General features: G+C 39.3%; 1 protein-coding gene across 9 annotated transcripts in view; it reads left to right on the top strand.

Annotated features, from left to right (window-relative positions):
* CEP162 (centrosomal protein 162) overlaps nt 1–26,277 on the top strand; it is a 110,831-nt gene that overhangs the window by 48,193 nt on the left and 36,361 nt on the right. For 6 of the 9 annotated variants that reach the window (XM_084959356.1, XM_013992660.3, XM_005659266.4 and 3 more), the window contains exons 14-22: nt 8,012–8,145; nt 8,406–8,633; nt 9,174–9,314; nt 11,422–11,534; nt 13,487–13,592; nt 17,315–17,441; nt 18,897–19,060; nt 20,514–20,618; nt 23,317–23,529. In XM_084959356.1, the coding sequence (XP_084815482.1) occupies nt 8,012–8,145; nt 8,406–8,633; nt 9,174–9,314; nt 11,422–11,534; nt 13,487–13,592; nt 17,315–17,441; nt 18,897–19,060; nt 20,514–20,618; nt 23,317–23,529 (1,331 nt within the window). Of the gene's footprint in view, nt 1–8,011; nt 8,146–8,405; nt 8,634–9,173; nt 9,315–11,421; nt 11,535–13,486; nt 13,593–17,314; nt 17,442–18,896; nt 19,061–20,513; nt 20,632–23,316; nt 23,530–26,277 lie in introns of those variants that run through there. The other 3 variants (XR_014805263.1, XR_014805262.1, XR_014805264.1) reach the window with 3 other exon arrangements.

Below are 26,277 nucleotides of genomic sequence, written 5' to 3'. Positions count from 1 at the left end.
TTATTTTCCCTGTTTCCTTCTCTCCTATGGACTTCCCATATACATTTTAAAAAATTAATGATCGGGGGAGTTCCCGTCGTGGTGCAGTGGTTAACGAATCCGACTAGGAACCATGAGGTTGCGGGTTCGGTCCCTGCCCTTGCTCAGTGGGTTAATGATCAGGTGTTGCTGTGAGCTGTGGTGTAGGTTGCAGACACGGCTCAGATCCCGCGTTGCTGTGGCTCTGGCGTAGGCAGTGGCTACAGCTCCGTTTCGACCCCTAGCCTGGGAACCTCCATATGGCGCAGGAGAAGCCCAAGAAATGGCAAAAAGACAAAAAAAAAAAAAAAAAAAAAAAATTAATGATCGGGTAATGCATTCCATTTCTGAAAGATTAATTCAGTTGAGTTCAGGAGGTTTTCCATCATTAGATCTAGGTTATCCTGAAAGAGCCCTAGAAAGTGTGAGAAGTGAATATAAGATGGGAGAGTCAAACCCCTCCTCATCCATAATGTTTGCAGAGAAGAGCTGTCAATTCAGAATGCAAATGGCAATGTACAGATGAAGGCTGATACAGAGAGAAGTATATGTTCAGTATAGACTTGAAGAGTCAGATGTTTTATACGTCATAGAGTGCATACTTATATCTGCCACAGTACCTCTCATGTTATTTCCTAATGTAGTCATTTCTGTTGGCAGTAGGAAAAGGGTAATTTTCCACTTAGAAGCCCATGCAGCTAGTAAAGAAATATAAATGTTCAAGACAGGCAAAAATTTATGTTGCCTTTAGACTTCAGTGGAGAAGGGAAAGCAATAGAGCAAGAATCTTTGTGATTAAATTGAATAGATGGGAGTTACCATCGTGGCACAGCTGAAACAAATCCAACTAGGAACCATGAGGTTGCAGGTTCGATCCCTGGCCTCACTCAGTGGGTTAAGGATCCAGCGTTGCCGTGAGCCATGGCGTAGGTCACAGACATGGCTCGGATCTGGCATTGATGTGGCTCTGGCGTAGGCCGACAGCTATACATCTGATTAGACACCTAGTCTGGGAACCTCCATATGCCGTGGGTGCGGCCCTATAAAAAGACCAAAGATGAAAAAAAAAATTCAATAGATGACCAATTTCATCACTGTTACCTGGTGTTAGTTGTCAGAGGAGAACCAACCTCACTGGAAAATACCCTTCCAGCTTAAAGTGACTCCCTTCCCTTCCCCCCAGATATCCATTCCAAGACCACTTGGACTATGTTTAAAACTTGTTGGCATTAAAGACTCACTTCTCCGTCTATATTGGTGTGTATTCCCTATAGCAACAGGTTGGCTATTCTGGAGAGACAGGAGTAGGATTCTGCCGGCTTAACACAAGCATCCTTTCCTCTTGTTCTTAACATCAGGAGCCCTATCCCGTCCCCTAAGAAGTCTCTTGTGTTCTCTTATTTCCTTTTACTTTTCTGTAGAACATCTGCTTGTATGATGTCATGTGTACATTGTCACTAATAATGAATGGCCCATTGGATCTATGCTTAATGTTAAGAAAAACATTTGAAGCATTTCCAAAATTTTAGAATCAGCAAGAGGAATGTGAAAATTTTTCATTAATGGTTTAGAAGTATTCATTCTGAACTTTTGGGAACAAGAAGATGAAATTCTGTTTTTAATATTATTTACTTGATTGTATTTATTTTAGGTAAATTAACCTCTAACATTTTTAAGTATATCCAGATCCATTCATATAACATACGTTTTTTGAGCACCGACCTTGGTCCAGGCACTGTTAGAGGCCTTTTAGATACATTGGAAGACAATAGGCAAAGATACCTTTCCTCTCCCATTGTGTGGAACTTTCATCTGATGAGGAGATAGCGACTTTTAACAATAACCATAAGAAATAAGTAAATGTTATATGCTAAGGAAAAATTTAAAGTAGAGTAGGCCTTGTTAAGAGAGAACCATTTGAACAAAGACATGGAAGAGGCAAAGGAATTGTCTGTGTGGATATCTTGGGGCAGCATATTCCAGAAAAATGAATCAGCCAGTGCAAAATCCTGGAGCAGGCAAGAATAGCTGGCATGTTCAATGAGCAAGCATGGGAGCCTGTATAGCCAGAGCAGAGTGGGTAGAGGGTAGGAGAAGATGAGATCAGAAAGTCACAGGACAGACACATAGAGGCTTTTCTAGGGCATTTTAAAGACTAAAGCTTTCACTCTTAGTGTGGAAAGGTGAGCTGCTGCAAAGTTTTAAGCATGGGAGTGACTTCATCTGACTTATCCTTTAGACAGAATTCTCTGATGTGTTATAGACCATCCACGTACAAGTGTATTCACATGCCATAGAGGGCATAGGAAGAAGCACAGAGACCAGTTAGGAAGTGATATTAGAAACCCAGGCTAAGAGTGATGAGGCTCAAACCAGTGTATCCTCAAAGAAGCCATTGCATACAGGTATATTTAGAAAATAGGATCGAAAGTCTAGAGGATTGGCTTGGGGTTGTGAGAGAGGAGTCACGGATGATGGCAGAGTTTTGGGCTCAAATAGCTAGAAGAATGAAGTTACTTTCCATGGGATAGGGAAGGCTGAGGTAGTGTAGATTTAGAGGTGGAGAGAAGACCAGGAGTTCAGTTATTGGGGATGGTTTTGAGATGTCTGTTCTACATGTAAGTGGAGAAGACAAGGAGGCAGTTAGATATGTGTCTAGAGTTAAGAGGAAAGTGTGGACTGTAGCTATCAGATATTCTTAAAGATGAATTTTTTGAAGCCATGGTGGTGTTTTTTTTTAGTTGAAGTATAGTTGATTTACAGTATTGTGTTAATTTCAGTATATAACATAATGAATTGGGTTTTTTGCAGATTATATCCCATTATAGGTTATTATAAGATATTGGGTATAATTTCCTTTGTTTTATATATAATATAAATGATAATTATATATATATATAAAACAAAGGAAATTATACCCAATATCTTATAATAACCTATAATGGAATATTATATATTTGTGTGTTTGTGTGTATATATCCCAAACCCTTGTTGCTTAGCTATTACATATATGGTAGTTTTTATCTGTGAATCCTATACACCTAATTTGTTCCCTGCCCCCTTGATAACCACAAGTTTGTTTTCTATACCTTTTTATGTCTTGTATATACATTCACTTTTATTTTTTAGATTCTATATAGAAGCGATAGATAGTATTTGTCTTTCTCTAGCTTATTTCACTAAGCATAACATTCTCTTGAGATTGACTAAGGTTATCAAAAGAGCATATCTAGAGACAAAAAGCAAACCAGAGCCTGAGTTCCAGGCATGCTAACCTTAGGATGTCAGGAGCAAGAGGAGTAACCTGCAAAGAAGGCAGAGTAAGGTTGGAGGAAACCTGAGTATGTGGGGTCCTGAAAGCAAGTGAAGAAAGTGTATATAGGAGAACAGATCTGCCCTATCAGTTGTTGCTAAGAGGGAAAGAAAGATGGGGACCGACAGCTGGCCTTTAAAAGAGGCCATCCGTATTCGACAGGCAGTTTCCATGGATATGTGTCTGTGAAAGGCAAATTGCATAGGAATATGAGGAGTGGAATTAGATACTTCATGTTATAAACCACCCTGGACAAAAGGGTGTAAAAGCTAGGGGAGAAAAATAGCAGTTGCCGGCATGGAAGTGGAGTCAGGAACAGCCTTTGTTTTGTCTTTAATTGAAGAAAGGAGAGGGGAGAATTATTAGAGCCTTGTCCTTGAGTAGAGGAGCTATAATGGGATCTAGCTCACGCTGGAAGGGTTGGCTTCGGAGAGGACCATGGACAGTTCATTGGTGAGACAGCAGATAGGGTGGGGAAGAGGTGGGTGCAGGTACTGGTAGGTGGGTAGAAACAGTGAGAGAACGGAATGATTTCCTCTGGCTGCTTCCTTTTTCTCCGAGAAGTAAACGGTAATGTGATGAGGTAGACTGAGGGTGGGGCAGGGGTGTTGGAGGAGAGAAGATGTAAAAGAGGAAAATTAGACCACAAAGAGCAGGAAGCATCTACCTGAAGTTAGTGACTGAATATTAGTTGAGACCAGGCAGGGTTTGTGTGTGTGTGCACATGTATATGCACAGCCACATTCTGCTGCACAGTTGCAACAGTTGCAGGTGTTGCATAGTTGTGTAGCTGGATTTATCAAGAAGAGTATTTTTGGCCAAATGAGCACAGTGAATTGAGAGAGGAGCAAGAAGGGGGCTATCAGGGTATGTGGAAGCTAAGTTGAGTCATGAAGGAAAAAAAGACATTGAGGGTATATGTACAGTATGAAACAGGCAGACCCATAAAGTGAGTTCCAGTGGGGCCAAAGGATTGTGGGAATCAGGTACCAAGGGCATGAGATAGAAGGTAGGGTCGATAAAGAGTAAATGCCTAAGACTGAGATTCCAGAGTGAGGGCATTACTGGTAGTAGAAAAAGACCTAGAGAATCATTGGGGGAGAGAGCATCCAGGGCAGAGAGGAGATGTGTACGGGGTTGAAGGGATGTTCTGTGTGAATATGGAAATTACTAAGAGTGAAGGCAGAAGTAATGTCACATTAGGTGGAAAAGAAATGAGAGGATTCTACAGAGGTTGATAGATGAAGGCAGCAGTAGCTTTATGAGTATTTTTCCCTATTTTGAAATTTCATAGTGTTTGTGACTATCAAACCAAAGATAAAACACATCACTAGAACTGAAAGTACAATAATGAACCATGGCGGGCTGTTTTTATCCTGAGCTACTTTTTCTCATTAGACTATCCATTAAGTATGATTTTTTTATCTCTGTCTTTTTATTGGAAAATTGCCTGGAGTGACTTTAGTTGTATTCCAGAGAACTGGAATCCCTTTGGGATGGTTGTTACTTGTCCCAGGTTGGATCTCTGAGACAGAGATAAGTGTTTAAAGACTTCACTTGGGATCAACTTTGGTTACAATGAAAAAGAAGCCCAGTGACGGTCGCTCACACAGTTAAAAGGCTTCTCTTTTCATGTAACCAAGCAGCCAGGACTAGTCAGTTCAGAGCTGGTGCAGCTATGCAAGGAAGCAGACCCCTTCTTTCCTGCTGCAAAATCCTTAGTCAGTGACGTTTGTCTTCTTTGTCACAAGGTGGCTCCACAGCCTCAAGGCCTGTCGGAAGGAGAGCTGAAAGGTAAAATGTCCATCCCAGTTAACTCAGCAGCTTCCTAATCAGAAGTAGTCACTTTTCTGGAAGCCCCATGTTGGAAACTTTTGCTTTCAACTTCCTGGTCAGAACTTTGCTCCTGTGTTCCCCACCCCCCGCCCCCCAGTTGTGTGGAGACCAGGGTGATGGGTGTTTTTAAGTGGCACGATGATATCCCAGGCAGAATTAGATTTCTGTTAATAGGAAGAGGAGATTGGTAGCTAGTCATGTCTGCCATGTGGTGGCTTTCCTTTTTATTCTAAATTAATTTTCTTTGGCTATTCACTGTGGTATTTTTATTTTTAGACTAATAACTTTATTGTCACAAAAGGAATAGTTGCTTATTATTTAAATCAAAAATAGAGAAGAGTAAAAAGAAAGCAATAATTTAACCAGAAACAACTGTCACACTGGGTGAGCCCCATTCCATGCTTCTCAAATGTGTGTTCTTGTTCAGACAGAAGGAAGTGAGGGTGAAAGCGGGAAGGACAGAGAAGGGCAGGCATGTGGACCCATGGACAAAACATTTTATAATCATGGATTGCACTTTAGTTCTTCTTAAAATAAAATATTAGATTTAGTTTTACTTAAATCTATAAGAAGAAGAAGAAACTTCATCCTAAGAAATAGTACATCCCCAAAGCTCCCTTTCAGAAAGCAGATTATGAAAACCTCTGAAAGGCTGCCACAACCTTGTTGTTTTTAACTACACGTTTCTATTTTATACGTTATCAGTTTTCTTTTCCGTGAAATCTGAGATAGGAAAACCCCCACTTGCATGCTTCTGACCCATTTTTGCAGTCTTCCTCATTCAAGATGTATTTATTATATCTTCTCTAGCAAATGTAATTCCCTTCAGGTTTGAATGTGGACCTTGGTTCTAGTTATTACAGAGCCAGAGTGCTTTTCACCAGTCCCTTAGAACATCGCTTCTCCATTCTGGAATTATTTTGATTGGGTTCTTATTCAACTGAATTTTCTCAATCCATTGTATTTTTTCAAGAAGGGTTACAAATTCTGCAGTGTTTTCATGTTTGAATTTTATATTCAAGCAAGTTCTCTTCCATGTATAAAAGGGAACGATACCATCTATCTACTATTACTGCAAATAATTATTGAGAGAAACCACAATTAAGATCTCAGGGGAAGGAAGAATTCCAGTACAAGAGCATTGGTTAACTGCAGCTAGAGCATGAACCACCTTCCACACTCTTGGCTGACATGTCCTAGGGAGAATCACTGTGCTAGCAGATCACGCACCATTCTCTGGCCATGTTAATGGATCTCCAGTGACCTGGAAGGATTGATGCCTGCTTTTACAATCACTCAAACAGCTCCTTTATGAATGCTTTAAGAAATTTCTCCAGAAAAGCTTCTATATCGAACAGTCCAATTAACTACTCTATAAGGGAATACCCCCATATGCCTGCAAAGATGACAAGGAAATCTTGGGGTGAGGTGCTACTGGGAACTTGTTTCTCCTTTGACTTTTCTATATTTCCAAATCTTTGATAACCATGTATTTCACCTTAATGAAAATGTAACCTTTGCATTTAAAAAGTTAGCATCTTCGGAGTTCCCTTCATGGCACAGCAGAAACGAATCCGACTAGGAACCATGAGGTTGCAGGTTCGATCCCTGGCTTCGCTCAGTGGGTTAAGGATCTGGTGTTGCCATGAGCTGTGGTGTAGGACTCGGATGCTGCATTGCTATGGCTGTGGTATAGACTGGCAGCTGTAAGTCTGATTGGAACCCCTAGCCTGGGAACCTCCATATGCCGCAGGCACGGTCCTGAAAAGACAAAAGATGAAAAGTTAGCGTCTTGAAGAAATTATGTTAAATATATAAATTTGGAATTCTTCATTTACCTCTAAGGCAGTCAGATAAATGTTTACTGAGGATTCAGTTCAGAATCTGTAGTATTTGAAGCTTTAAGATCTCTTCTAGCTATTTCCCTTAATTTTTTTTTTATTATTAACTGAATAATGCATAGACCTTAGAATATGTCCACTGCTTTGGGATTTGAAAGGTACTTTAAAAGCTGAAAATTTGACTAGAGTACGCATTTGTCACATTTTTTTCTAATTTATCATATATTTTCAGGGTATTATAGCCATATTATCATTTTTTAATCAAATTTAAACTAGTTGTTATAGTCTCCATGTAATTTATATTATTCCAGTGATACTGTATCTTAATATACTATATCTTGATATACAAAATGTGCTTCGAAAGCACACTTAATCTGATGAAAATGCATTGTAAAGTTATTGTATGCTCTTTGATCATTTAGATATTTTTGTTATTGCTGTGAACATTTAAAAGATTAATTTTTTTAGAAGTTGTAATGGAGTTCCCATTGTGGCGCAGTGGTTAATGAATCCGAGTAGGAACCATGAGGTCCCTGCCCTTGCTCAGTGGGTTAACGATCCGGCGTTGCAGTGAGCTGTGGTATAGGTTGCAGACGCGGCTCGAATCCCGTGTTGCTGTGGCTCTGGCACAGGCTGGCAGCTACAGCTCCGATTAGACCCCTAGCCTGGGAACGGCCCAAGAAATGGCAAAAAGACAAAAAAAAAAAAAAAAAAAAAAGAAGTTGTAAAACCTGAAATCCCAGGCTGCAGGCTGCATTCTCCTCTCTTTTATTTAGCTCTGTTAGCCTTCTGTGTCAAATTGAGGAGAATGTTGATCATGGCCAGGAGTTCTGAGTTGAGTGAAACATCTGCATTGCAGTATTTGTTAGGCATCAGACTATTGAGATCCTCATTTAACTTCATATTCTGATTGTATTAGTACTTTCTGTTACATAATTGTTGAATACACACTCAAGTTAAGTTTGTATTTGTGGTGCTTTTACCCATTGTTTACATTATTTAGAAATCTTATCTGGAACAAAACTCATCAAGTCTGCAGCTTTGGGTAAACCATCTCCCCAAATTGAAAGTTGTCTGGCTCCTCCTGAGAAATCTGAAGGCCCCACAGAATCTGATTGCTGTGTTCAGTTTCAGAATGTAGGTATTGAAGTTCAAAATAATATTCATAAAGTTTTTTAATGTTCTATAATTATATATTGAAACTAAATTATGAATAATGAAATATATGAAATCTCTTTTGCATTGGGTAGCATTCACTCTTATTGAACATATATTGATCTTGTATAGTAGCATATTATTAACCATGTAATTTTTGCATGTTTGTGGTGGTGTTGTTGTTGTTGTTTTTCCTAACCATCTGTGTTTGAATCTAATATGTAACTCTGTATAATTAAAAGGATTATTCGGGATATCATGGTGGGAACAAAGAGACAGAACTGATTATGTTTAGAAGAGTTCAGGAAGCAGAGGAAAAGTGGAGGGGTGCACAAGCCCTAATTGAGCAAATTAAGGTTACATTCTCAGAAAAAGAGAGAGAACTGGAAAATAAAATGGAGGAACTAAAGAGACAACAGGAAAAGGAACTCTTCAGGTTGAATCAAGACAATTATATTCTTCAAGCCAAGGTACTAAACAGATATATCATCCTATTTTTCCTTTTATGTATTAAAAAAGAACTTGTACCCCCACTGAGAGCATTGTCATCCTCTATCCTGGAGCTGTTTTACTTGATGTATTTGCTGTGTAAAACATGAGCATGGCTCCCCAGAGTGCCTCCTTACAGAAGAGCCGAAATCAAACCCTGGAGAGAAAATCAAAGTTTAAATTGGTTCATTTTGACAGTTTCCTTGTTAGCAGTCCTTTTTGAATACAAATCCCTTGGTTCACTGTGACCTTCAAGGTAGGCAAGAGTTTCAGAGAGAATGCTATAGAAGGTCTAGATTCAGAAAGTGACACCCTATAGCGTTTGAGTTATTTCCATCATCAGAACCATCAGCACAAAACATCGCTATAAGGCTTTAACTGTAGTTGATGTTATATTGATTCCAGTGTGGTTACTATATACATTGTTAGGTCTGTGCACCTTGAATTTTCTTTTATTCTTCCTCACGCCTCGCTTCATCATTTTTTTGCCCAAATAAAACAATTTCTGCTTTTTCTCAAAGTTAAGTAGCTTTGAAGAAGCAAACAAAAAGCAAAGGTGGTTGCATTTTGGAGAAATAAGTGATCCTGTCACTGAAGAAAAATTGAAGCAAATCCAAAAAGAAATACAAGAACAAGAGACCCTTCTTCAGGGATATCAGCAGGTATGGCTCCCCAGCACATAGTGAGCTTGTTGTGAGATTCTTGATTATAAAAAATAAGTCATTTTGAAATATTTCTGTGTCCATTTAACAGGTAGTGGGAATACGGGCAATATGAGGAAGCAATAGTTTACCTAGTGTGCATATCTCTTATGGACAGAATTAAAGTGGTTAAGAAAATGGGTTCTGGATTCAAAAACTTTGGCTTTAGGAGTTCCTGTCGTGGCTCAGTGGTTAACGAATCTGACTAAGAATCATGAGGTTGCGGGTTTGATCCATGGCCTTGCTCAGTAGGTTAAGGATCCGGTGTTGCCGTGAGCTGTGGTGTAGGTTGCAGATGAGGCTCGGATCCTGCATTGCTGTGGCTCTGGCGTAGACCAGCAGCTACAGTTCTGATTGGACCCCTAGCCTGGGAACCTCCATATGCCATGGGAGTGGCCCTAGAAAAGGCAAAAAAACCAAAAAAACAAACAAACAAACCAACAAAAACTTTGGTTTTAGACTTTGCTTTGATGCATGCTGTGCAGCCTTAGGCAAATCACTTCCCCTCTCTCAGTCAGTTTCCTCATCTGTGAAATGGGAACGAGGATAATAGTACCTATCCCATAAGATGGTTGCGAAATTAAAATAAAACAGTGCAGACCAACCTCTTAGTGCCTTCCATACAGTAACCAGTTAATGCATGTTGCCTATTACTAATTTTAAGAGCCATATTTCCTTAGAAACTGTCCTATTTTTCTTTAGTTTTCTATAATTTTTTTCAGTAGGTAACATTGGCTAGTTTTGATATTACATACAGAAATATGAATCTGACATCAATTGCTGGTATCCTTAGAGCGAAAAAATTTGAAATAAATGGGGGAAAATGCATGTGTCCTTGGAAGCCATAAATTTGTTCTGTGTGATGATGGAACCCTGGTGATGTTGACCTGACAGTCAGCCAGGACACGTAGGGCGAGCTCCAGCCTGAGATTGTTTTAGGTTCTTCCCCACATCCTCCCCTGCCCTTTTTTTTTTTACTTCCCTCCCTTTCTCCTATCTCATTACCTTTTTCTCTTTTGACAATAGCCTAACCGTCCAGCCTACCAATAACAAGCATTTTCATTCTGAGGACATCCAGAGAAAGTATTACCACATCAAAGATTACAGTTTTTGCTGTAAATGAAACAGTTCTGATTTTGCAGGTCACCCTGCCCTGAAGTTAGCGAGGACCTTTCAAACCCTTTGCCTGCTGTTCTGAGCTTGCTATATAGAGCATGGGTTTAAAGAGGATTTCACAGAGCTATGAGTATGCCAATCACCCACTCCCACAAAGATAACAGAAAATTTTTGTGTCTATGTATGTATGTATTTTCCTGATTTCATTAATTCTGCAGATAATTAAGCATAGACTCTCTGTCAGGCACTATGCCAGACATGGTGAGATGGTTCCTAGTTTTCATTAGATCCTCAAAGGTTTTTGCTTTTCATCAGATTCTTGATTTTAAAGAGGTTAATGAGCCAGAGCAACTAACCACAGATGGGTTCTTTCTTTCTGATCCCTCTGCTTTTGTCTCTCTTTAATTCAAGTTCCTGTTCTGGGTCTAATATCTGCTCTGCCTCATCCTGATATTCCAGAAACACCCAGTTCTCTAACTCCATGCTCACAGAAAGTTCCAGAAACAAGCATGAATACCCTCTGTGGCTACATCCAGTTACTTCACCACAGAAAGACAAGCCAAAAACAGAAAAAAAGAGGGTGCAAACAGTCCCACTGGTCTTTCCATCCCTGGCATACGAAGTCAGGATGTTATTCCTGCAGCCACTCACTCGTTCACTCCTGTGAAATGCAGTACATTATACCGACAGGCTGTTAAACTTTGAGGATTTTTGCAGCTTTTTTTTAAACTAAGGATTTTGAGCAGTTTGGAAAGAATTGTTTTTAGATAACAAGTTTTCTTCTGAGACAATCCAAAGTGTTTGAAAGAGATTCTGCTTGTGTAAAAACTGAGGGAATTTAAAAAAAAAAAAACTTAAAAAATGTTTCAAGGATGTCCCTTTTATAGGCATATATACTTATGTAAGTACTACTGAACTTTTAACCAAAATGTAATTTTCTGTTTATAAAAAGGAAAATGAAAAATTATATAATCAAGTGAAAGAGCTCCAAGAACAAAACAAGAAAAATAAGGAGCAAATGTTCAAGGAAAACCAGAGTTTATTCAGCGAGTTAGCTTCCTTAAAGTAAGTCCTTTCCGAATTCTTACAACCAGATCTGCTAAGACTATTTCTAAGAAGTTTATTGTTACATTAATAACACATTTAGTTATACTTAATTTTTTTAATTGTACAGTTTTATAACTTTTATATTTTTAATATTCAATGGATTTTCTTTTGGTGTTAGATGACTAGTACATACTTTGGTATTTTCAGCATATTCATGTTTGAGTTAGACATCAGTTTCAGGAAATTGAATATTTCTCTTAAGCCTAAATATTTAGGCAGTAAATCTCTGTAATAGTGCTTTTAGTAATAGTAGTAAAAATATATATATAGTATTATTTAGTGTCTTAAGTCAGATTCATACAGTAGAGCCTGGGGTGGGCATCCTCGTGGAGGTGATTTCCTGGAAGATAACTCTCAGGAGAGGGGGAGCATGAGAAGCGAGAGGTGGGAGGTGAGTAAGAATGTGGTTTCAGCTCAGAGAACAGATTGCACTGCAGAGCTGGTCCCCACTTGAGGCAAGTGGGAGGCAGCCTTTTGTACCCTGTAAGCCAGCCAGTCACTGGCAGAGGTGTGCTTCCAGAAACTGGGTGGGGTATCCTCTGGGCCAGGGGGCAAGGGCTGCTGTTTGGCCAGCACATTTCTCCAGCGACGAGAACCTATGAGTTGTTAAAACCCACACTCACCAGGGCGGGCTGATGGCACACCAGCACCTACTTATGAATCAGTCATACTTCAGACTGTAAGGTCTTTGGGATGTTACTACATCCATCTCTAGCATACCAAGTGAAAAAGCCAAACCAACAAACACGGGCAAGCCAGGGTATTGTCTTTTAGGGAGTAGCTGCCTCTACGCATTTCACCTCAGCACCTAAAAACTCAAGTAGAACAGTGTTAGAAGAAACTTCTTTGGCTGCAAATGTCATGTATGTTATTTAATTACATACTTCTTCCCTTTTTTGGTAAGATAACTCAGGGCATAAGAGGCAGGACTTCTGTTGGCACACACTGATCTTTCATGAAGAATAGAAAAAGGCACATCTTGTAGCGGACAAAGCTTGAAAATATACGAGTTAGCAAATGAGGGCACTTTATGTAAATTGGAGGGACACCCCTTTATCCTGGTAAGTGTGACCCCAAGCCAAGGCTGATAAGCTGCACAGTTCTGATGCATGAAGGTATTTGCGTCTACTTTCTTCCTAGATGCATCAGTAAGGTATTTTAAAATTTCACATCTTATATTGGCTTTCAAAAGAGAAGATCTATTCCAGGATCCAAACCTAAAGATCAAAATGAATTTTCACAATGAAATAAATGGTACCTTTAGTACATCAGGGTTAGATGATCATACCTGAATTTCTAAACTCTTTGTATAATGTCTCTGGGGGGAAAAAAAAAAACAGAAAAATTGATCCCAAAGTACCAGTAGTAGACTATCTGGTTTTATTTGTTAGTTTCCATGGGTATGATTGGCAATTTGTATTTCTCAGAAAGGAGTCTAGAATGATGTGATGGGGAAATGCCATAAGGCTTCCTGGGATGTTGGGTTTTTTTTAATCTCTGAGAATTGGCAGGAAATATTTTTATATTACAAATAAACCAGTACTCTTAGGGTTTCAATTCTTTTAGATGATACATAAACATTTCCTTTAAAGTGTACTCCTCCTTTAGTATCATAGTATTTTATTCTTTAGATTAAATGAACTTTTTATCTTAAATGACTCACTAGTTCAAACATGCAAAAAGTTTTTAATGTTTAAGAATTGAATTTCTGGGAAAGTTCCCTGGTGGTTGAGTGGTTGTGATTTTGGGCTTTTACTGCTGCAGCTCAGGTTCAATCTCTGGTCTGGAAACTAAGATCCCACATCAAGTGGCAGCACCTTGTGGTTTAAAAAAGAAAAAAATCGAGTGTTTTGTATCAAAAGGAGTACTTTGTAATACAAAAATATTCTTTTATTTTGAAAATAAATCAGAGAACAGATGCACAAAAATCGTTTCCTGTCTCACGTAGTGGAAGATTCGGAGCCCGCCAGAAACCAGAATTTTACAGACCTGTTAGCAGAACTACGGGTGGCACAGGTAAGCTGCATAAGGATTTCAACTGTTAGCGATAGTAGAGATTGTCATAATAATTCCCACATGTGTAAAAAAGGGTCTGTTTTGGTAATTTATGAATAAAATCTGTTCATAGATTTCATACCAACTAAATATCTAAGATTAGCACTGGGATACATGACCTTAATATAGAGGAAACAATGTAATTCTGGTTTTAGGTGGTATTCTCTTTATAATCCAGCCTCTCATTGGGCATTTATCACGTGGAGCCGTATTGGAGGCATAATCTTATTTAGGGCATGTATACCTTACTTCAAACAAATTCCTCCCTGGAAATGTACAGCTAAAATAGGAAAGTAATTTGAAGACAATTGTCGGCCTTAAAAAGTTAGTTTTCCCTGTCTTCTTAAGTAGACTGTACCCTTCTAGGGGGCAGAGGCTGTATCTTTAGCTATTTGTATCTAGCATGTCTAACACAAAGCTGAAATGCAATAGCTGCTTCATAACTTTTTTCTTTCATTTTATTGAAATGAATTATAAAGAATATGGCCTAGAATTTTCTGAAGTGGTATTTATCAATGGGAGAAGCTTGGGAATTTAGAGTAGCTTAATTCTCTTTTAAGCAGGACAGTTTTATGCATCGCATGATTATCATTGCTGTCCCCAGGAACTGTGCTCACAGCAGTCACTGTAGCCTCAGAACCACTGCTGCATTTCCAAACATCTCCTGTGCGAGGGCGAGGGTTAGCTGTCCTCACTCCTGCCCATTAAGAACCCCTGGAACACTCCACTAAAAAGCCCTTCCTTCCAGTCTATTTGAATGAATATGAAAATCAGAAAATTTCCAATTACATACCACTTTTTAATTAGAAATTTATTATATAAACTTAAGTTACATAGAAATTTAAACATGCCAGGGTGTAATAATTGATGTCTTACAGATTTTTGTAGTAGATAAAACACAGCTACAAATATGAATCGATTAGAGAATGTTCTTGGCGTTCCCATTGTGTCTCAGCAGTAATGAACCTAACTAGTACCCATGAGGATGCAGGTTTGATGCCTGGACTTGCTCAGTGGGTTAAGGATCCGGCATTGCTGTGAGCTGTGATGTAGGTTACAGACGCAGCTCAGATCTAGCATTGCTGTGGCTGTGGTGTAGGCCGGCAGCTGTAGCTCCAATTCGACCCCCTAGCTTAGGAATCTCCATGTGCTGTGGGTGTGGCCCTAAAAAGACTAAAAGAAAAAGAAAATAGAGAACTTTCTTAAGATATGTGTATATAGAGAATGAAGAGATTGTCAGGCAGGTGAGTAGAAAGAAGGGATAAATGATCGGACGCCCTCACTTGTCAGTAGGCCTGAAAAATTACAAGTTAGGAAAGATTAATATTGCTCTATTTTATGAAAGCTTGGGAAAACATGGTGAGGTTTCAAGCATAGCATTAGCTTCATTTGAAGGCTGTTATTAATGACCTTTTAAAAGTGCTGTTTTGAACACACTTTTCTGACAAATAGGAAACTAAACTGCCACTGAAATCACCAGAAAAATGCTGGCTAAAATATAATAAACATATTTTAAATGCATACCACAGCTCTCAAGAAAGTAAGGGGAATTTCTAAGGGTGAATAATGAACAAGCATTCAAACCTAGCAGTAAGCATTGCTCCTAGGCTGCCAGTTCAGTAACCATGGGCCCTGAGCTTTAACAGCTGAGTGGAGATGGGATCCCAGGACTTCAAAGGGCCATGTCCTTCAGTAAAACCGTGGACTAGGAAAAAATCCACCCACCTCCAGAAGGGACTGAAATGTTGAGTTGTTCTGTCCCATCTTGATGTGTAGATACGTAGGGAAGGTGTCCTCTGCTCAGTGCTCCACTGATTGTTTAGTATGAATGTCAGCCCTTCTGCCTTCATTTGTGTTTTAATATTTGAATTGACACTACCTGCAAGGGTTGGTCGTGCTGAAACTTCGAAAAAAAAGTAAAAACTGTGGATCTAAGTCAATGATCACCTCTAGTGTATATAGAAGAAACAGATGCAAGACAACTCTTTTTTTTTTTTTTTTTTTTGTCTTTTTGTCTTTTGTTGTTGTTGTTGCTATCTCTTGGGCCGCTTCCGCGGCATATGGAGGTTCCCAGGCTAGGGGTTGGATCGGAGCTGTAGCCACCGGCCTACGCCAGTGCCACAGCAACGCGGGATCCGAGCCGCGTCTGCGACCTACACCACAGCTCACGGCAACGCCGGACCGTTAACCCACTGAGCAAGGGCAGGGACCGAACCCGCGACCTCATGGTTCCTAGTCGGATTCGTTAACCACTGCGCCACGACGGGAACTCCTTTTTTTTTTTTTTTTTTTTTGATGCAAAACAACTCTTAAGGGTGTCTGACATTAACCCAACTCCACGCAGTATTCCTGCAGATAAAATTCTGCTGGCAGTACACTCACAATGCAGAATTACAAAACCCAGAGAAACAACCACTCCCCCATGAGTAGACATGGGGTGGCTTAATAAACAGCAGGATTAGAATCCCAATAGAATAACTGAGTAGACTATAAAATAGACTTGAAATGATTAAATATACAGAATAAGTGAGAAATTCAGTGTGAGGAAAGAATAAAACAGACGAGGCACATTCAGAGGAAAATAAACAGAGCTCTGGAAATACTCCTGAAAATTAAAAAAATAAGCAGAAAAGTTAGATAATAGTATACAACTAAGAAAAAATGGTAAACTAGAAGATAGATCTAGGAACTTATACTGAAACAGAAAAATAGAGAAATGGAAAGTAGAAACATGAGATGCTATAGTTTAAATATTTTTCGAAGGTAATGGCTAAGAATTTTTTAGGAATTATCCAAGAGATGACCTCTCAAATTTAGGAAGCACAGTGAGTGCTTTTTTAACTTTTATGATGTGCCAAGTTCTTTTTTTTTTTTTTTTTACTTGCATTTGTGATACAAGGATGAACAAAATAAAATTCCACATTCAAGTAAATATATATACCATGTCAGGTGGTGATGAGTGTGTGAGAAGAAAACGCAACACCCCTGGGTGCCAGGATGGATATTTCTGTTTAGAAAGCATGGTCAGGGAAGGCCTTTCTGGGGCCTCACTTGAGCAGAAATCTTGATCAAGTGAAGGAGCAAGCCACCTTGCCATGTGGGAGCAGAGCTGTAGGCACAGGAAGCAGTAAGGCAGTCACCTGGGAGTAGGAACTTGCTGAGTAGGTTCAGAGAATAGCCAAGAGGTCTTTGCAGCTGGCCTGGAGCATGAGGGTGAAGATTTGCAGGAGATATGTCATTGAAGTGGGCAGGGCTGGGTTATGCGACACTGAAGTCATCTTGGCAAGGACTTCAGGTTTCCCCTAGGAGGGGTGGGAGCCTCCAGAGAGTTCCAGGCAGAGGAGTTATATTTACTGACTCTTGAAAACAACTCCTCTGACTACAGTGAGAAGCGACTTGGTTCTGAGGGTGGGAGGGGCAGAGTAGTTAGGAGGTTGTAATAAGAAGAAATGAGAACATGAGATTGGAAGGGCTTTGAGACTGTGCTGAGTGAGATGATAAGAACCATTCTAGTGGGCTTTGGGGAGCTCCTAATCATTTGGAAGGGATCGGTGGTAAAACCAGAGCTAAAATTTAGGAAAAAATAATTAGCAGTATTTACAATGAATTGGGTGAAAGAAAGACTATGCCACAGGCTGTTGTGGTTGGAAATAATTTGCTTTCATATTTATATGAATATCAAGAAAGAAAAAAACAGTTTATTGGAGGACATTAAAAGACTGAAGCAGGACAAACAAGCTCTTGAAGTAGACTTGGAAAAAATGAAGAAAGAGAGAGACCAAGCCAAAGACCAGATTGCTTATGCCACAGGTAAGGACTGAGCTCAGTCTTTTTTCTCCTAACTGTTCTCGTCTTGAGTTTAAGTAATGCAATCGGGTAGTATAATCAAAATGCTATTCTTTGAAGTGTATTGTAATTTTGGAAACTTTTCTCTCTTTTTTTGTCTTTTCTAGGGCCGCACTCGTGGCATATGGAGGTTCCCAGGCTAGAGGTCTCATTGGAGGTATAGCTGCAGGCCTACCTACACCAGAGCCACAGCAACACCAGATCTGAGCCGTGTCTGCAACCTACACCACAGCTCACAGCAACACCAGATCCTTAACCCACTGAGCAAGGCCAGGGATCGAACCCGCAACCTCATGGTTCCTAGTCACATTCATTCACCATTGCGCCATGGCGGGAACTCCCCAGAAACTTTTTAAGAAAGTTATTAATAGGTATGTGCATTTGATTGGTTTTAGCAGCAATAATTGCAAGATTAGAAAAAATCAGGGATTATTCTGAATTCATGGCATTGTGTGTTTAGTTGTTTATAGTCATCCCAGCTAGACTGTGACCTTCCAGAGCATGGCTTCTCTTTTTAGCCCCGGGCCTGAAATGTAAACGCTCAAGTGTTTACTAATGAACAAATAATACTACACTGTGTTTGTAGAAAACACAGGGATGGATATGGTGTACCCCACCAGGGAAAGCAAAGAAGAGTAAGATAAGAATGCAGATACTAAAAAAACTAGAAATAACCATGAGGGTGCTAATAATAAGGGTTGCAGAGAGGAGTGGCATTTGAGCTGGGTCCTGACAGATGGAGAGATTCAGAAGTAAATGGAGAGAGGCCGCTTAGGTGTGTTTCATGAGCGTGTTCTTGGATACACCTGTGGATTGGAGCCCAGGCTGGCAGAACCCAGGACTAGAAAGGTGAATCAGAGGAGCCAAAGTAAGGATCTTTCCTCTGTGATATCTCGGTCTTCAGTGTAAGATGTGCACAATAAAATCCACTTCCTTGTTTTTAAGAAATTACTTTCCTTGTCTGTAAAACAGAATAACAGCAATAGTTCCCATCATAATGGTTGTTGTGTTAAATAAAGTCATTCATGGTAAGAACTCTCTAGTGTTTGCCGTTGTTCCTTTTTGATATAATTATAGAAATTCTTCATTTTTACTGTCTTTTGAACCCAGCACTTATTTTCATAGGAACAATTTTACTTTGATAATGAAAGTCCATGGGAAAACAATTGATACATCAAAAATTTCTATTTACCAACTTTGCTACAAGTTTGAGGATTCGGACTGGGAACACAACCATCATCTTCCTTACTAAAACACTAAACTAGATGCAATCTTGCATACCTCAGTTGTTTTTTGCCTCTGATTTTTTTTTTCATAAAACTTTCATTAGACAGGCATTGGTTTTCATTTAGAATCTTTTAGTTTACTTCCATAATTTGAAAAATTACAATCATGTTATTGAGTTACTTTATCTTATAGGTGAAAAATTATATGAAATAAAAATTTTAGAAGAAACACATAAACAAGAAATCAGTCGCCTGCAAAAAAGATTACAGTGGTATGCTGAAAATCAGGAACTTCTGGATAAAGATGCATTTCGGCTTAAAGAAGCAAATGAAGAAATCGAGAAACTGAAACTTGAGGTACTAGATCATTTCAGAATGTATTTCTATAGATGAACCCTATTATCATCAGCACCCCCACATAGCCTTGTAAGGGTCATTGAATAAATACTCTAAATTCTGTTAATTAAAATGGCCTATTTGCCTTTGGTTTGTGTTTATTTGGTAGTTTATTTTTTTATTTAACTTTTTTTTTCAATTTTATGGCCACATCCGAGGCATGTGGAAGTTCCCAGGCCAGGGATTGAACCCATGCTTTTGCAGCAACCTGAGCCACTGAAGTTAGATTCTTAACCCACTGCACCAAAGTGGAAGCTCCTGGATAGTCTATTTATTTATTTATTTATTTATTTATTTATTTATTTTTCATTTTTGGCCACCTTGCAGTATATGTAGCTCCCAGGCCAGGGATCAGATCCAAGCCTCAACTGTGACCTAAGCTACAGCTGCAGCAATGTCAGATCTTCAACTCATTGTTCTGGGCTGGGGATTGAATCCGTGTCCCAGCATGCCCAAGATGCTGCCAACCCCATTGCACCACAGCAGGAGCTCCCAGGGTAATCTATTTTAAATTAGACTGAGAATCCAGTCTGCTCTCTTTATCCATGAGATCCTTATCAGCAGATTTAACCAACTGTAGTTAGAAAATATTGGGGGGAAGAAAAAAAAACAGTTCAAAAAGCAGAACTTGAATTTGCGGTGCCTAGCAACTATTTACACAGCATTTACATTGTATTAGATATTATAAGTAATTTAGAAATGGTTTAAGGTTTATGAGAGTATGTCTGTAGGTTATATGTAAATACTACACCATCTTATACAGGGGGCTTGAGCACCCCTGGATTTTGGTATCTGCCAGGGTCCTGGAACCAGTGCTTTATGGTTACTAAGGGACAGGGCAACTGTAAATCCAAGCTTCTTATCACAGCCTTTGAAGACCGCATATGGTCTGATCCCTGCCTGTGTCTCCAGCCCCATCTGTTCTACACTCCTCCGAGTCACTCTCCAACCACACCAGTTCCCTCTGGTTCTTGAACGTGCCAAGTTCATTCCATGGTTGCCTTGGCGTAGCGTGCTCTGGCCTCGGTCTCTCTCCTCATTCGAATCTCAGCTCAGATTTCTATGCCCCAGAAAGATCCTTCTGACCTCTTAAAAATGGCTACCAGTCTGCCTTCCTCTGACTCTTTCTTCTCATTCCTTCACTTTATGTTCTTCATAGCACTTGCCAGCCTCAGAAGTTATTTTATTTACTTTTTGATTTACTTTATTAGCTTATCAACTGTCTCCTTCCATTAGGGCATAAGCACCATGAAAGCAGCACCCTGGCTTGTCTTGTTTGCCCTCCGTTTCTTCAACGCAGTACCCTTTTTGGGATTTAACAAGTGAATGAATGTACTGCCATTATGCTTCCCTCCTGGGGTTTCTCTGCTCTGTTTTAAATGTGCTTCTTAACATGGTCTTTACTTATTGACAGGTTGAGAAGCTAAAAGCTGAATCTGGAAATCCATCTATTCAGCAGAAGATACGTTTAAAAGAAAAAGCAGCTGATGCCAAAAAAATTCAGGATCTAGAACGACAAGTACGTGTTCAGGGTAAATGTTCATTAAAGTATTTTACATAACAGTGCATTTTTGTTTTCTCTTTTGTTTCAGAAGTTCCTACAAGATGTAGTCAACCTGGAAATTTTTTTTTAATTCATTTTAATATAGAACTGCCTCTAAACCTACTTAGTGTACAGTATTTAAAGGAACATTAATAAAAGGAGTAAACATTTTGTGTACTCTACAGCTTTATGCATAAAGAACTTTTTAGGGTAATATGTCTCATGAGATGGTAGACCTGTTGATGAAAGGTTATTTATATCCCAACTCTTTGACATCCAGGAAGAATAACAGAGCCTTGGCACTCCTGATGTAGAGCTAGGATCCCTTCTCCTGAGGAAGGGTGGGTAAAAGGGGAGGCAGGAAAGAGATCCTCCAACTGGGGACATGTTAGGAGCACTTGGGAAGTCATGCAAAACACCCCAGAAACAGGACATCCAGCCGTCCAGAGAGCTGGCTATAATTTTGAGCTCTATTTAGGCCTAAAAATTCTCATTTCATAATCAGTGTGGCCGGGAGACTTTTTTTAAAAAACCATATCCATATGGTGACACTTAATAGGATAAAGTTGGGTTTTTTTTGGTTTTTTTGTTTGTTTGTTTTTTTCATTTAAAGAGTTATAGACTGGAATGTTAATTAACATTTTCCTTATGTTTTAAAAACCTTCTGTACTGTAGAGTTTGTATTCATAACTAAATATTAAGACAAAATTAGAATTTCCAGGCCTATTGATAAGGTAACATGATTCTGTAGTCACGACACTTAAATGTTCAGCTATTATTCCGTCACAGACCTAAAACTGTGAGGTCATCACTAGGCTGAGTATGATCCCAGTTTTACGAGAAGAAAGAGAACTCAGCAAAAAATTAATAACTTTTTTATTTTTACAGGACCTATTATATTAAAAGGTAGGATTTAGTAATTGGTTTAGGAAAGGAAGAAGACAGAGGTGGTTTGAAGAACTAGAAATAATTTCAAATAACTGTAATCCAGGATTGCTTGGCTCTTTTTTTTTCTTTCCCAGTGCTTAAGACTTAGATTAGCCCAAGTAGAAGAAGCTACTTGGATTCATGAGAGAGAACAGACCAAAGGAACTACTTTTCCACTAGTTGACTTTATTTTAAGATAATAATGTAGAACTGAATGTATAAGAGTAAAACAGTAAAGCCTGCTTAAAAACAAAATTAAGACCTGAAATGGTGTGAACCATATTGACTGGAAATATAATGTTTTAGGCAAGTAACATCCCTCTTTTACTAATGCTTTCATTAAAAATTATATTTATCATCTGAGATTATATCTTTCTAAAACAGTATTCATTAATATTTTGCATGGTTTGCTACATGGACATTTCAGGTCTTACTCTGTTCCCATGAACAGAACATTTCTATCCTAATGATTTTAAATCTTGATAAATATTTCCTCATCAAGATATATCATAGTAGACTCAGAATCATTTCAAGCCATATTCTGAAGTAGGTTAATTTTAGAATAAAACATGTTTTTTTCCTAAATGCACTTAAGCAAAAGCAGGAAAATATGCACGTTATATATAAGTGAAAATTTCAGATTATGTGCAGTCATTCAGCACCTTCATTTAATGGGATATTCCATAGTTTAATTTCCAGTGAGTTTTTTTTTTTTTTTAAAAAGAAGAAGCATTGTATGATAGAGTTACACTAGTATAAATTACCAAAGAATAATATTATAAAATAAAATTAGCAGTTTCCATTGTGGCTCAGCAGTTTACAAACTGAGGATATGGGTTCGATCCTTAGCCCTGCTTAGTAGGTTAAGGATCTGGTGTTCCCATGAGCTGTGGTGTAGGTCACAGATGTGGCTCAGATCCCAAGTTGCAGCTCCGATTCAACCCCTAGTCTGGGAACTTCCATATGCCACTCGTATGGCCCAAAAAAGAAAAAGCAAGAAAAGAATTTAGAATCATGATGTGTTTTTCAGAGGCATCTTAACCATAATACCTTTCAACAAAAGCAGGCATGCACACATATGAACATATAATATCAAGCTCTAATTTCTCTGGACCCAAGTGCAGTTCATTCTTACAGAAGGATTGTGTAATACATTATTGTTTAATAGGCTAAATGAAAAGTTTCTGTGAAGACTTCATTAAATACAAACTAGTCCTATTTGCTTCTTAATTGAGAGAAGTCATTTTAAAGTAGATGAAACTGCTTGGAGGAGGGTTGGGGAAGGAAAGAGATTGTTGAAGGTCAGGGCAGGTGCTTAGGAAGCTGTACACTCATTACAAAAATTTTGCACACGCATATGCATGTAAGTAATGTTTCAATCAATAGATAGTATAAACACTATTATCTGAGGGGATCTGTGGGAAAAAAAGAACTTTGTCTTCAAAAAGGTCACTTATTACTAGTGTGATAGGAAAACCCAAGAGCTATTTCAAATAAATATAAGAGGATTTCCATAAAATAAGCAGTATTAAATTAGACATCATACTATAGTGTTTTTTAATCAGATAATCTAGGATATAAAATTTGAAGTTAATTTGTGCTGCTGTGCATTTGATTGTCTTGAGATGCGATATAAATGTCTCCTTGAGATCTGGACATGATTAATAGAGCCTAATCCAAATTTATACATTAAACTGCTTAATTTAATATATCTGTGACCTACATGCATACGAAAATATCTTAATAGGTTAAGGAAATGGAAGGAATTCTCAAGAGACGATACCCCAATTCTTTACCTGCTTTAATATTGGCTGCATCAGCAGCTGGTGATACAGTGGAGAGAAATACAGTGGAATTTATGGAAAAAAGGATAAAAAAACTGGAAGCTGATCTGGAGGGCAAAGATGAAGAAGCAAAGAAAAGCCTCCGTACCATGGAGCAGCAGTTTCAGAAAATGAAGGTAAGCGCCAGGTAGCCATAGAGATGGGGCTCAGAGGGGTACCATAGCGGCTGGGGGCTTCTTAGATCTCATTTTAACAAATAGCTCTGGACATCTTTTCCCATAGAACCTTACCATGAGTGTCAGTAGCTGGGAAAACAAAACAAAAACCTAGATCCCTCCTGTCTTTCTGTCCTCCAGAACTTGTTATTTCAAACATGGAATAATTAAGTACAGGGTAGTCTTTACATAAGCCCCTCTCAATGATACTAGCATCAGTGGAAATTAAGTCATGAAAAGGCACAGTAAAATACCTCTAAAAAATATAATATCATGGTTGAAAGTGTTTTTCTGAAATTTACTCAAACAATGGAGAGGGAATGAAACAGAAGAATATGTTTCTGGGGTTAAAGCAGGGGGTCAGGCAGTGTCTGCTAAAAATGTCTGTCAGTCTGAGTTTCTGTCCTTCATCAGGAATGAAGCAGAAAATACAAGTGCAGGTATGACCACATGAGAAACAGGACATGACCTTTTACTTTTTTATGATCATTTGCTTTTGAAAAGTTGTTGAGCACACAATCTTTGCAGTAATTCAAGCTACAGGCTTTCATAGACATTTCAGTTCATCCTGTGTAATCTTTCCAGTCACCTGTGAGAAATAGATATTTTGACCCTTTTTGACAGATGAGGGAATGAGAGGTTCACAGTTGAACTTCTTACCTAAGGTTTTGCTGGTGAGCGACAGCGAAGCCTCCAAACCAATGTGTTGCTGCTTCTAGCAGATGTCAGTCCCTGTGGATACCTACCCTCCAAGAAGCAACAGTGTAGAATATTAAGATTCCAGAGACAGTAAATGGTTGAAAACCTGGAAATACGTCTCCTGCTGTCTCGGATCATATTAAGGAGCATAGGTTTCTTTTGCTCGACCCTCTTTTTCAAGTCTCTCAGCCCCTTCCCCAGCTCACTTTCTCTCTCACTGACCTGAATTCTAAGTTATGCTCCTCCTTGAGCCACCCAGTTGCAGCCACCCTTAACTTACTCACCCTCTGCTCCTGTTTACCCCTCTCCTCCACTCCTCTGCTCACACAGCCTCATGCTTCTGAAGGAGCCCACAGTCGTGAGAGGTGTGTAGATGCCCAGTCTCAGGAGTTGCCTCAGTGCTGCCGGCAAGTCTCCTCCCATCCCCTCAGCACTCGCTCCAAACTATCCTTTCTGTTCCTCTTGCTCCCACTCGTACTCCATCCTACTTTTAGCAGACTCCACCCTACTCCCACCCCATCCCCATTCCAGCCACATACACGGTAGCACAGCAGAAAAGGTGGCCTTGGAGTTCCCATTGTGGCGCAGTGGTTAACGAATCCCACTAGGAACCCTGAGATTGCGGGTTCGATCCCTGGCCTTGCTCAGTGGGTTAAGGATCTGATGTTGCTGTGAGCTGTGGTGTAGGCCGGAGGCTACAGCTCTGATTAGACCCCTAGCCTGGGAACCTCCATATGCTGCGAGAAGTGGCCCTAGAAAAGGCAAAAAGACAAAAAAAAAAAAAAAAGAAAAAAAGAAAAAGAAAAGGTGGCCTTTATGGCCAGACTGCCCTTCAGTTTAGGCCCAGTTTCACCATTACCACTTCATGACTTTCCTCTAATTACCTTCCCTGGGCCTCAGTCTCCTCATATGTAAAAGAGAGATAATAACTGACTTACTGCCAGTTATGCCACTTTTTCTCCTAAATTCTTTCTGTTCCTCTTAAATCCATGTCACTCTACTACTATCATTAATTTTAAAATGGCCTGGGAGGTCCTGTTGGGGCTCAGTGGTAACGAGCCCAACTAGTATCCATGAGGGTGCAGGTTCGATCCCTGGCCTCCCTGAGCACGTTAAGGATCCAGCATTGCTCTGAGCTGTGGGGTAGGTTGTAGACGTGGCTCTGATGTAGCATTGCTGTGGCTATGGTGCAGGCGGACAGCTGCAGCTCCAATTCTGTCCCTACCCTGGGAACTTACATATGCCACAGATGTAGCCCTAAAAAGACAAAAACAAAAAACAAACAAACAAACAAACAAAAAAAACAGAAGGAAGGAGAGGAAAAAAGGAAAATGGCCTTACTGTCATAAGCTCCTGACTAGTCTGCATATATCTATTTTAGCCCCTCCTTCCTCTCCAGCATTTCCTCATACCATGCTTTTCTTTTTTTTTTTTTTGCAGTTTCTCTTTCCTTTATTTTTTTTTAACTGAGTGAATTTTACTACATTTATAGTTGTACAACGATCATCACAAGCCAGTTTTATAGCATTTCTATCCCAAACCCCCAGCCCATCCCCTCTTACCCCCAACCTGTCACCTTTGGAAACCATAAGTTTTTCAAAGTCTGTGAGTCAGTATCTGTTCTGCAAAGAAGTTCATTGTGCCCTTTTTTTAGATTCCACATGTAAGGGATAGCATATGATATTGGTGCCTCACTGTCTAACTGACTTCACTTAGCATGATAATTTCTAGGTCCATCCATGTTTCTGCAAATGCCATTATTTCTTTCCTTGTTATGGCTGAGTAATATTCAACTGTGTATATGTACCACATCTTCTTTATCCACTCCTCTGTCAATGGACATTTAGGTTGCTTCCTTGTCTTGGCTATTTTATATAGTGCCGCAGTGAACATTGGAGTTCATGTATCTTTTCAAGTCATGGTTTTCTTTGGATAGATGCCCAGGAGTGGATTGCTGGAACCATGCTTCTCTCCAGTCATACTGAACTGTTTTCCCTACTTGCCTTATTT

The sequence above is a fragment of the Sus scrofa genome, chromosome 1 (assembly GCF_054392235.1).
Source record: "Sus scrofa isolate SSC_HxYL_T2T_F1_AM1 chromosome 1, Sscrofa_HxYL_maternal_Yorkshire_Landrace_v2.0, whole genome shotgun sequence".
NCBI lineage: Eukaryota > Metazoa > Chordata > Mammalia > Artiodactyla > Suidae > Sus > Sus scrofa.
The sequence above is the reverse complement of the archived record's forward strand: the minus strand, read 5'-3'. Positions and strand labels throughout refer to the sequence as shown.